This window comes from Chionomys nivalis, chromosome 16 (genome assembly GCF_950005125.1).
Source record: "Chionomys nivalis chromosome 16, mChiNiv1.1, whole genome shotgun sequence".
Taxonomy (NCBI): Eukaryota; Metazoa; Chordata; class Mammalia; order Rodentia; family Cricetidae; genus Chionomys; species Chionomys nivalis.
Window position 1 is genome coordinate 42972307 of NC_080101.1, and position 12549 is coordinate 42984855.

Sequence of the window (12549 nt, forward strand, 5' to 3'; positions counted from 1 at the left end):
CCTTAGAAGTCAGTAAAAATTCTAGAGAAGAAACCAAAGCCCATTTCAACCCACCCCTTTACCCCTGTCATGCATATACCACACACACACACACACACACACACACACACACACACGGTCACTACCTCCATATTTTGTAACACTTAGCTGTGATCAACACTATGAAATCTGTCTTTTTTCAAAAGCAACAAAATGCAATCTTGTTTTGTGACTCTGAAGGTCTGAGAAACAAAAGGTAAGGTGGTTACCCAAGAGGGCTAGAGATTTTCTATTTCTCATTAGAAATGCTTTTCTCTGCTGTTCTTGGAGAATAGTTTAATTTTCTATATAATTTAACCAAGAACTAAGTGACGAGCCAAATACGTTTACTTGAAAAACAGAATTAAATGACTCCTTTTAGCCAGCATCACCACATAACCATTTTGTAAAACTGCACCACCTTGTAATGACACATGCTTGGGAAGGTGGCAGCTTAGAAAGGAAGGCCGCCTCTGGCAGAACTCCCGCCTTTGCATCATTTACCCTTCATTAAATAATCAAGATCACAGATAGTTATTAAAATAACCAACGCATGTAGTTCTTACAAACGTGCCAACCTGATGTCAACAAGGACTGAAAACCAAAGAGACCCTGAGCTATTTTCATACTCAAATACTTCACACTAGAAAATGCACAATCAATTTTTTATTAAGCAACTGATGCTTTCTGGAAGTCAGTTTTTCATCACCTCCATTTGTAAGTCCCATTTATCATCTGGCTCCTACCGACCAGAGCAGGCTCTTAAAAGCATGCCTCTTGAGAAAGGGTACAACCTCAATTTACAGACATATCCATGATTGTTTAGTTTTGTTTGCAGTCCTAGCGGTGCAGCCCAGGGTCTTCCACTGGACAAGCACTCTGCAACAGAGCTACCTTCCCAGACAACCGGAAATCATTCCATAGTCCACTTCTAGGAGAAGGCAATTAAAACATTCTCATACATTACTTTAGAGACCATTTCTTAATTCCATAGTCCAGGCTCTGAATACCTCTGGAAATGTTCTATATCTGCCATCCTGAGATGATAAAAACTCACCTTAAAGCACAATTAATGAGGAGATTTGGGGGTGTAGTTGGGTAGTAGGGAGTCAGTGGAGTCCTAAATGAACATGTGTTGTCAGTGTGTGCACAGCCATGTCAAGGACCTCAGGGCCTCAGACCCACGACAATGGCAAGGCCCTCCCTCCCAGTTCATGTGTGGAGGTTGACAGCATGTGTAGAAAATGTTTACCGTAGCTTTGTCTCCTCAGCCCAGATTTACAGCCTAAGGCTGCTTCGCCACAGAGACTGCTCCTACCATGATTACCTAAACCTGTGTCCCTGACTCCACTGTTTGCCATAACACTGACTCCTTATTCAACTGTATATAATAAACACAGTGAGCTTTGGGATGCTGCAGCTTCTCTATCAGAGAGTCCACACCAGCCAGTCAGAGCTCTCCTGTATGTGTCTGACTTTGCTTTATTCCCTCATCACCTCGGTCGGGTTCTCAAACCCAAGCCATGCAAAGATTCAGCAGTTCGAAAATAATGTCTTAAGCTTGACATTCCAGATTTGAACCCTGGCTCGCATCCACCTGATTGTGTGACTTCTGGAAAGTCATTCAATCTCTGTAGGCTTCAGATTTCCTCATCTATCAAATGGGTGGTCTTATTTGATTCTGTCCTGGATTCCATGGTCTTTTCTTACTTTGATTTCATACCTAATGTCCACAGCTGGGGAGCTCTTTGTTAATAATAGACATAACTGTACAAATCTTCTCCTCAGACTGTCTTATTTTCTGTTTGTTTTTTGAAGTGTCTGTAGACTCGGAACTAACAGAACCAAAGTATAAGACAAGCAGTAAGCAAAATAGAGTCTGTCTGGTAAGTTTTCCCAGCCCAAGTGATACCAGACATATAGTCACATGGTTCAGAATACTTAATAATGGAAAAGATGGAAGAAAAGAAAAATAATGTATCATAGTAGGCAGAACAGCAACCAACTTCAAATTTACAAATATTAAATGGGACTTCCCATTCAGATCACAGTCAGCCACTGATGTCTGAAACTGTAACAAATGAGCTGACTGAGGGCAAAATACCACGCTTACAAAGTCTCCAGGCTACCCACCAGTGATGCACTGGCTTCCTGTCATCCCGATTGGGAACAAAGCATTGGTCTAGTCATTGAGTGCTTGGAGAAAGTGTCTGTTTACATTAGTGCCTTCACCCTGCCCCCTAAGCTTCTCTCAACGAGAAACACTCTAGTGAAGTGATATTTACCAATGCTCTGGTGGAGAAATTAATGCTGTGCAATTGTTAAAAGGCTTTTATTGTCATAATCATTGCCACAATAACTCTGGAACTCAACTCCTTATTTGCTGAGGCTTCCAGAAGCATTCACTAGAGAGGAGGAGGAGTGAGTCAGAAACAGCTACTGCCACTGTTAGGGAAGAAGGACCCAACTCAGGGCTGGTCATCTGAGGCTAAGAGCTCAATTCTCAGAGCAAGGCACCAAATGGAGTTCAGAGGAGGATTCTGGGTCCAGCAAATATCTGGCATGTGGAACAATAAAGAGTGGTCAACACAGATGATTCTGCCAGAGAGGTGATGCCCACAGAGCCTCCACTTCCAAGGCACCAGGTAGGTTCAACAAAACAAGTTCCATACCCCACTTCCTCATGGAGGCAAGGAATCTAACACGCTCTAAGATGAGGATGGTGACAGATCTGGAAATCACTGCCTTCATGGGAGGGCTTGGGAACAAAACCAACTTCTGAAAAATAAAACTAGAAGTCCCATTGAGGATTCAGCACCTATAACTACCCCATACTAGAGGACATTGGTTCACATCTAGACCCTTGATTTGAACCATCTCTTTGTGAACTGTCAGAGCAAAAAATCAAGCTGGTCCAGTGCAGAACTACACCAGCCAAGGGCTCTTTGTAGCCAGCTGGTGAGTGGAATATGTCCATCCTCACTGGTCCATGGGAATTGAAGGCCCCGTGCCTCTCGAAGGAGCTCCCCAGACACACTTTAACCCATGGTGTGCAACAAATGCAACATCTGGTATAAAACACGCTAGGAAGAAGAAAGCTAAGGCTTCACACCAACATCACAGGTCTAAGAAGATGACAACTGTTAACACAAACACACACACACACACACAAGGTCAGAAGCCCGACCGTCACCTCGTCTGTCTAACTTTACTGGTGTATGCGCTCGCAACCAGCCTGACCCGTATAATAAATAGAAGAGGTTCCCTGCTCAGAATCGCCCTCTCCTCCCAGTACACTGGGAAATGACAGCATCCTCTGCAGCCAGGTCCTGATGCTGAAGCAGGCTCCACATATTCTCACATGGAACCTCAGTAACTATGCTAATACCACATAACAGAGATGGTGCCAGGAAATTAGGGGTCTTGGTTAAGTGGTGCAAATGCAACCTACATGTAGGAGCAAAAACCCCAACCAAGTTAAGCTCGTAAAGCAGCAGCACTCTACTCGTCATGCAACAGTAAGCACAGGAATATAGAAGGTGTGGTACATTACCCAAAAGCCCCGCTAAAGACCGCATGTCCTTCTCCATCAGCATGTAAATCTCTTCCTCCGAGAAGCGGCCAATGCCGTGGCCGTGCATCTCCCGTTTCACAATTCCTTTTGTTATGTGGCACACGACCCACCTGAGCAGGTTACTGAAGGGACCACCACCACTAAGAGACAGCATCTTCCGGGTCTCATTGAGATTGTCCACCCACTGGCAATAAGCTAAGGTCCTGGAATTGTGTGGAAATAAGTTACTACTGTGCACCAGAGATGTGTAGCTCTGCAGTCACTTTCAAAAGCATTGTTCAGAAGTTAGCACTTTCTGGAGGAACCAAACAATCGCAGCGTTTAACCTGTGGGGGGCAGGCATTACCACAGCAGCTCTGGTGGATGTCTAGACTTACAAGCCTTGAGAGAATGACAGTGTCCTGCGTTCCTGTTGGGCCGAATCTCCCCAGTCACCTGCCCCCAGCCTCCTCTGCTCTTCCTCTTATGCCATTTCACAGAAGCTGTAGCTTCTCAACTGAGCTGGCAAGTGCTATGGGGTGCACCGCAGTAGCAGCAGCAAGGGAGAAGAGGGCATCGCTCCCTCCTGGAGCTTAAGGAGGGCTCCACAGGCAAGGGCTCTGTGCTAAGTCGTGTGTTTCTATTTTCTATACTGCATGTATTTTACATTTCATGATGAAAGGGGTTCGGTTAGTTCTTAAGACACCTTTTTGCCTTTTGGATAAAGTTTAATGTGAAGGTACACCTGTCTTTGTTGATATGTCATAAATTATATGCTGTGAACATGTAAATTATTTGCTCTCCAGAAAAAATCAACGCTCTACCTCAGGCTGTTTCCAAAAATGTTTAGTACTCACCCAAGGAACTGTGGAGTCGCTTTTCCCACTGGGTGGCACTTGTGGCAAACTCACCCATCCCCTGTCCCACAGGACACACACAGACAGTCAAGCAGCCTATTGGTTGCAAGGCCTGTACTTTTCCTTACTTGGTTTTAGAAACCTGTACAATCTCAAAAGTGCCTTTTTATAACTAACCATGTTGTCAGATATAAAGCAAAAGGTTCCATCTTGATGGAGGAAGGTCATTGGTTAAAAAATAAAGAAACTGCTTGGCCCTCATAGGTTAGAACATAGGTGGGTGGAGTAAACAGAACAGAATGCTGGGAGGAAGAGGAAGTAAGCTCAGACTCGATAGCTCTGCTCTCTGGGGCAGACGTGAGGAAGCTCCGACCCAGGATGGACGTAGGCTAGAATCTTCCCGGTAAGCGCACCTTGGGGTGCTACACACATAAATTAGAAATGGGCTAGTCCAGGTGCGAGAGTTAGCAGAGAAGAGGCTAGATGTAATGGGCCAAGCAGTGTTTAAAAGAATACAGTTTGTGTGTTGTTATTTTGGGGCATAAGCTAGCCAGGCTACCAGGAGCTGGGGCAGCAGGAACACAGCCCACAGCTCCCCACTACACCCTCTGAGAAGAACATAGCTGTGAGAATATACACGAGATATTTTTTAATTAAAAAATGTATTGATCATTATCTCTACCCCTGATGTGGGCTAATATTTAGTAATGGCCTCTTAAAATCATAAATGTAAAAATAAATATTATTAGAAAAAAACACAAAAGATAATAATAAGTTGTAGCTACAAAGAAATGTTATTTTATACATTAGGAAGAAAATGGGAGCTGGGCTGCATCTCAGAGGTATGTGTCGGCCCTGGCATCCAACCCTAGCACCACCAAAAAAAAAAAAAAAAAAAGCCCTGAAATTTTTAGCATTTTTATGTAGTTATGTTCTGTTGAGGTCCACGCCATTAAAAATGAAAATATACAAGAAATAGGTTTTACCTAAAATTTTTTAATCATCCTTGAATTTTTACTAAAAAGTCCTCATTTTAATGCCCTCTCCTTATTTAACTCTTTCCTATTATCTTCTAAAAGGAATACCTATAATTCTTGTAGAAAGCTCTGTGTGTGTGTGTGTGTTTCATAAATCTCTCAAAATAAAGCATTGCAAAGTGAAGAACTGAATTTTGCTGAAAACAGGAAAAAATATTTCACAGCAATATTTGACTATTCATAGACAGTACAAGCGACAGGCCTTCTGATGTAAAATATCTATTCCACTGAATTCTATGCAAATGTGAATATTTATCTCTTTTTTATACCTGCAATAATCTAGCGGTGGATTTCACATTCCATTAGAATAATAAGCACAGAATCATCGAAATTCACAACAGGGTTACACAATCTTTGATTGTCTGGAAACCCAACGGCCTTAGGATAAAAATTAATTCTAAACTGAATACAGAGAGGTAATAACAGAACAGAGGAAACGCCTGGAGCACAAACATAAGGGACAGAGGACTCTAAACTGGAAGGTTCACGTAAAAAGAAAGGAAGTTTTGTGCCAGCCAGTCACACAAGTTAGATCCTGGGCAGAGCTGCAGGATGGACAGGCATAAGCCAAAGAGGTGCCAACCTGAAGAGACTGACCTTCTGGACCCACAAGAAGTCCAGCAGTGTGGGCTCCAGGATGCGTGTGAAGAAATCTACAAGGCCTATGGCAGACGGGTGCTATGGAGCGATTACCACAGGGCTCAGGCTTAATCGCTTAATTCCAAAAGGAAAGGTTAAGCACGGGAAACTTCAACTCGACAAGAAACATCACCAGACCTGTGGCAGTGCTGGGAGGAAGGCTGGCTAGAAGACAGGCTGTGGGAGGCAGGCAAGAAATGATGCGCTGACTAGGCCAGGACAGAGATGCTGAGGCAGAAGAGTCCAGTAACTGACGGATATGGGGGGAAAGTGGGTGGTTTTTCTCCCAGACTAATCATTTGAGTGGATTTCACTAATCAGGGCTGGATTACACAGGGCAGAATGAATTTGGAGAAAGAGAGATAGGTTCCCCACTTGCAATTGAGGGTCCCAAAAAGCGGCCAACTGAAGACATCCAGAAAGTAGAACGAACTCAGGAGACAAGTTCAGACTTCCATGGAGAACTGGTAGGCAGGGACATGTTAGCAAGTTTTAAAACTGTGAGGGAAAATGAGATTATCCAAGGAAATTTCTAGAATAAGGACAATGTCAGGAAGACCATAGCTCAAAGATAAGAAATTGAGGCTGGAAGAGGGTATGGAGAGGAGGGAAATCTCATTTTCCAAGAAGAGTAGGGGAGGCAGATGTGGGTCTTATAAAGGATACAGGGCTACAGAGGTTAAGCTTCCTGCCACGTGATGACTTCTCTTTTCTCTCCAGCGAAGGAAGTGTGCATGTGGGCATGTGCAGGAAGCAAGATATGACAATGGGTACAGAATAGCGGGTGGCAGTAAAGGCAGCTGTCGGGCCACACAGCAGGGATGACAGGAAGTCAAAGGTTCTTACCCTGCAATTGCAGCTTGAAAACATGGTACAGAAGAAGAAACACTGTGCTCATTCAGAGCTCTGCCCTAAAAGTAACCTTGCAAATTGGTCTTTTTCTCTTCCCATTTCTGCTCTGCATGCATGCGTGTGTGCACGCATGTGCGCACGCCTACCCATGTGCATGTTCACTATGTATACAAGTGAACATATTATGAGGGCACTTGAGCGCATATGTGCACGTGAGTGTGGAGGCTGGAGGTTCCTCAGGTTCTGCCCCACAATTTTTTTATTCAGGCGGGGTCTCTACCAACCTAGAACTTACCAGGTATAGCTAGGCTAGCTGGCCAATAAGTCCCAGGCCTTCCCAGCACTGAGATTATGAGTGTACACCACCACACCTGGTTTCCTGTGGGGGAGCAGTGCAGGCAGTACACTCTATGTGTGCATGCGCCCTAAGAAACCAGAAGATAGCCTGTAGCTGGAGTTACAGGTGGCTGCTAGCTGCCTTCTGTGGACGCTAGGAACAAAACTCAACTCCACTGGAAGAACCGCAAGCATTCTTAACCACTAAACCATCTCTCTGGTCTCCAAACTCATCATTTTTAAAACATGGGTTATATTAATCAAACTCGGGTCTTCACTCCTGCAAGGCCCCCGCAAGCACTGTGGTAAATGACTATCTCCCCCGCACCTGCTCTGTATTTGATTTCTCTGCTTCTCTACTGCCCCCATTCCAGACCAGGGTCAAAGAAGGACCCCACAGGCTTGTTAGGGATCAACTCCAACCAAGTGTCAAAAGTGCCAAAAGAAGAAATAATGTGTGAATCACATACTCTTAGCTTTGGCAAGCAGAGGACATCATATTTTGTGTTTCCATGGCATTACAGTTAAGGACATGCCTCTGAGCCAGGATTCCAGAAATGGTGAGTGATTCCACCCCATCCCTCCACCCAAACAGCTCTCATCCAATCCAGCAGCCAGCAACTTGCTGTATGCCCTCCAGCACCTCTTCTCTGAACATAGCTCTCACAAACCTACTGCATCTGGCACGATTAGCCTCTCTGGGAACTTACCTTTAGCTCATGCAGCTGTTTTCCCTCCCATTTTTCCCACAGTCCAAAGACTTATCTATTTATTTACTCTTCTTCTGTTCTCCTACCTACTTACAGTCATGAGGTGATCTAACTCATACCAGCAACTCAAAGGGATGCCCAAATCTATACCTAACCCAGACTTCTGTCCTGAGACCCAGGAGTCCCACACAGGAGACCCTCAGGAAATGCAATCCACATTTCCAAAATTGGACTTTTTTTTTTTTTTTTTTTTTTGCTTGCTTGCTTCACCTCACCCTTGAAGAATCCCAGGAGTCACTCATCAGGAATTCCAGGAGATTTTCTCCATGGCTCCCACCCAGGTGTGCCTAATGTATGCTCACAGGCCAACACGTTGGTAGATTTCATCATTTTGCAATGTCAGAAACCCCTGGACCCTCACCAAGGTCTGGCCCTTCCCAATCTCCATCTCTCAATATGGCCTCCCATAAACCCTTCAGATCAGCTGTACAGAAGTACATGGACCTCCCCTCCCTGCTACAGACTGAACGTTCATGTCCCCAAATTTCTTACATTGAAACAAGTCTGGTGGTATCAGGAGACAGGGCCTTGGGGGTACTTTAAGTCATGAGGACAGTGTCCTCAAGAGTGAGATTACTGCCTTTATAAAACCTATAGAGTTTTTATATCCTTTCTGTCAAGCGATCTTACAATAAGAAGATGGTTATGTGTGGACCAGAAAGCAGGCCCTCACTAAACACCGAGTCTGCCAAAACGTTAGCCTCAGGCTAACTGGTCTCTGTGACTCTTGAGTTATAAACTTCTGAACTTCCCAGACTGCTCTTCAGTGAAAGGAGCCTGGATGGACTGAGACACTCCCCAAACCCCGGTTTCTCGGCTCCAAGTGTTTACACACACTGCCGCCTCTACCCGAACATCCTAACCGCCCTTACCATCGGCTCCTTCACCTGCCACTCCAGTTGTCCTTGTCATCATCCTGCTGCCACTTCCTCTGGGAGCCTTGCTTTCTTCTCACCAGCGGGTGCTTACTGCCCTCCCTCCGCTCCTCAAGCTCCCCCTCCCCCAACAGTGACAATTCTGGAGGCTTAAGGACAGCTTTCTCCATAAAGGCTCCTGCCAGCCTGAGAGCCACTTGTGGGTAGGAGCATGGTATCTGTACAGTAGTGGTCATTCACTTCATTTGCTGAAGCATGAATTGTTGATTGAACGAAAACCAACTTTAACTGAACCAATGCTGGCTATGTGATGTTTCTGAGGGAGGACATGTACTTAGGAAAAACAGAGAGAAGGATCCATGGAGGAAGATGAAGTGGCCGGCACCGGTGTCTACACCTTTATCTTCACCGGGAAGAAGCCCAGTGCACAAGGAGTCCTGAATTATTAACCGGAGTCAGCAGGCAGGGTCAATTGGGAAAGCAGAGTAACGTAAGCAATTAGAGAAATTTATCATGGGAAAATCTATTTCAGAAAGTTAAGATCCTATTCTCCTTAGCACAACTAATGACTCTAATCTTGCCGACAAGAATGGGGTCAAAGATTTAAAACTTGCTCAAACGTTTCTAAAGGAAACCAAGAAAACAGGCAAAAGGCCAAGCATCATCACCCATGCCCATGCCCAGCACCAGGGAGGCTGAGGCAGAGGGATTGTGACTTTGCACTCACGAGACTATGTAACACGACTGTCTCAAGGAGACCAAAGTGTCAGGGTGGAGAAAAGGAGGAAAAGAACGGGGCAAAACCGTTGATCCCTGATTGGTTTGGTTTGGTTTTGATTTGATTTTTAGTACAGAATCAAACCCAATACATTGTGCCTGCTAAGCAGGTGCTCAACCTCTGAGCTATATCCCCACCCACCATAACCTGCCATGAAGTCAGGCCCAAGGCATAAATGAATACTATTATACAGAAAGTTACAAACTACTGAGTCTGAGAGCATGGTCTTCCAAGCCATAAGAACGCCTTTCACTGCCAGGCATGGTGGACTAATGCCAGCACTCAGAAGGCAGGGGTGGGTGGATCTCTATGAGTTCCCAGCTAGCCAAGATAATACAGTGAGACCCTATCTCATAAATAAATAAATAAATAAATAAATAAACAAACAAACAAACCTCTCTCCCCATGGGGCTATACCCTTGCTGCCTTTTATTTATATTCTATTATACAGGGATAGAAACTTAATGATATATTTCTTCCACTGCCCTCAAATCTCACAAACCATCCAAACAGGAGCACTCCCTATAGTTAAAATTGGGTAAGAAAAGAGAAACGTAGAATGAATCTGTGCCATCGTGATCCGCCATCGTGTTAAGGCTTCCTGTAAACCATCTTATGCAGGTTCCCCATCTCCCTCGGATACTAAAATCACACCAAAAGCCAGCTCAGGCTGGAGATGGCCTTCAGCACTGGAGTACTTGTCTACCATGCACATGGCCCTGGCTTCAATACCAGTGCCAAAAGACACTGAAACTTAAAATTCACAAATTATGGGGAACCTAGAAGCAGATTGTATCACTGAAAATGTTGAGGGTTGTACTTATTATATAGGGTTAGAAGCCTCTTAAGGTCTTCTCTAATGGCCACAAGGGGGGCAGTATGTATCACCGAAGAAGCAAGGGTATTACAAAAATCAATTTCATTCTGGTAATTTGATTCTCTGTCTCAGAAAACCTCTTATACCAGTTTCCAAGCATTGGATCTAACTTAAGCACTCAGTATAAAACAAAGAGATAAGAAAGAAAGAAAAAAAGCCTTCTCCGTCTTCAATAATAGCTTTTATAATGCAAGTGGGATATAATTATATAGATTTCAAGTGCAAGAGAAACAACTTTAGAGCTGACTGTGCTTATCTGAACAGACCAAAAACAGAGCTTCGAAATTATGTCACGTTACCTAACAATGCCAGCTTTCTGCCACCTCTGCCTTGCAGAAAATTGTATCCAAACATTTTTAAAGTTTCAGGCCAATATAAAATATACCTTAAAAAACAAACCTCAGATGATCAAATAGCTGAGCCAAGAACCAAGGGTTTACTGACTCTGCCTTCCCACCGCTGTAAGAACAGTCATAATACAGGAGCTCAATGCTTGTTAACATGTAAGAGGATCTCACAGAAAATCCCATACACTGAGGGCAGCTCCTGTACAGGGCCCAGCTTCCACTCTGCTCTCTGAGATGGGAAGAGCAGGACAGGAGAAGGGCCAGTCCAGGGATTCGTGGTTTAGACATTCTTGTGAGAGAGGGAATACAAAGCTCCCCAGTGGGTGTGGGGGAGTCTCTACAGGAAGGAATGGGGGGAGGAAATGAAACAGGACAAAGATTTGTTTTCCTTTTGCTACTAGACATGAATATATATTGTATCTCAAAATGCCCCCAAATTTCTCTAATAGAAAGTGAGTTTGAGAAGCAATGATGGCCTTTAAGGAGGCTGTGTGCCACCCAAGCATAGTAAGCTCTTGGAAGTTAATGATCTTCCTCCTGCCCCCCTCTGGCTCACATCCACAGCTCACCCTACCTCCCATATTAGCAGAGGGCTAGTGAAGAGAAGAACAGAAACATGTCCTCTGTGAGCTCCTACCAGAGAATAAAGTAGTAATAAAAATAATAGAACACTGTCAAAAGATCAGGCTCCTCGTTTCCCTCTGCCACTGCAGAGCCAGATCTGAAACCTGGCAAACAAATGGCATGGGATAGTTTCCAAATGTCTTTCCCAGAAGCCGAGCAAGCCGGGCAGTCACGCATCTTAATGCCCACTGTGACAAAGCAGACCTGGCATCTCCACCAGCATCACATGAAAGGACCCAGGCTCCTGCAAACACTCAATCTGCTCTCTTCCACACTGCTGTGTCTACACTCTCCCACAAGGCACCTCCCGGTCAGCCGTCCTCCATCTTTACAGTGGGGTGAGGAGAGAGTGTGGAATGCCGGTCAGCCTGGGATAAACAGAGTTTTAAGAAAAGCAAACATAGGAAGAGAAAATTAGAGGTTCGTTTAAAATCTCGGAGATAGGAACTTCCAGTTTTCTGCTTATAAAGAGAACAGATGGATAAAATAGTATACCGGCGAGGAAGAATCGCACAGCCAGGCCCAGCAGGAGATGGCCACGATGGGAGGAAGTGGTTAGTAAAAGCTCCTAGGCCAACATCTGGCCAAAAAACAGCAATGCTAATAAAGTAGGATTCATGATGTTTAATTAAGTATTGAGGACACAGTAAAAGTCTGCAAATATTTGGAAGAGATCTCCTGTCATCTCTAGGAGTATAGAGAAGGGGTGAAGTGCCCAGAAACTAGATGTAAGGGGGAACAGACCACAAGATAAATAGGTTTGTGAAGCAAGACTAGCCAAATGGGAATGATTCACATGGTGCTGAAGTAGCTCGGGGCCACCAAAGCAAAACAGAGCAAATGGTCAACGCAACTGTATGATGCTTCAAATTTATGTGATGCTTCAAACTTGGGGAGTATGAACTACGAAATGCAGCAATCAGGGAAGAAGGCTATCTACAGAAAGGTGACATTAGCTCACAAACGTGTAATTGATTTCACTGAGG

At 44.5% G+C, this 12549-nt stretch overlaps 1 protein-coding gene across 1 annotated transcript in view; it reads right to left on the bottom strand.

The window, feature by feature from the left end:
- The window catches only part of Faxc (failed axon connections homolog, metaxin like GST domain containing), a 72475-nt gene that overhangs the window by 40133 nt on the left and 19793 nt on the right, over positions 1–12549 (bottom strand). The window contains exon 4 of the mRNA XM_057790347.1: positions 3572–3795. Coding sequence (XP_057646330.1) covers positions 3572–3795 — 224 coding nt within the window. The remainder of the gene's footprint in view (positions 1–3571; positions 3796–12549) is intronic.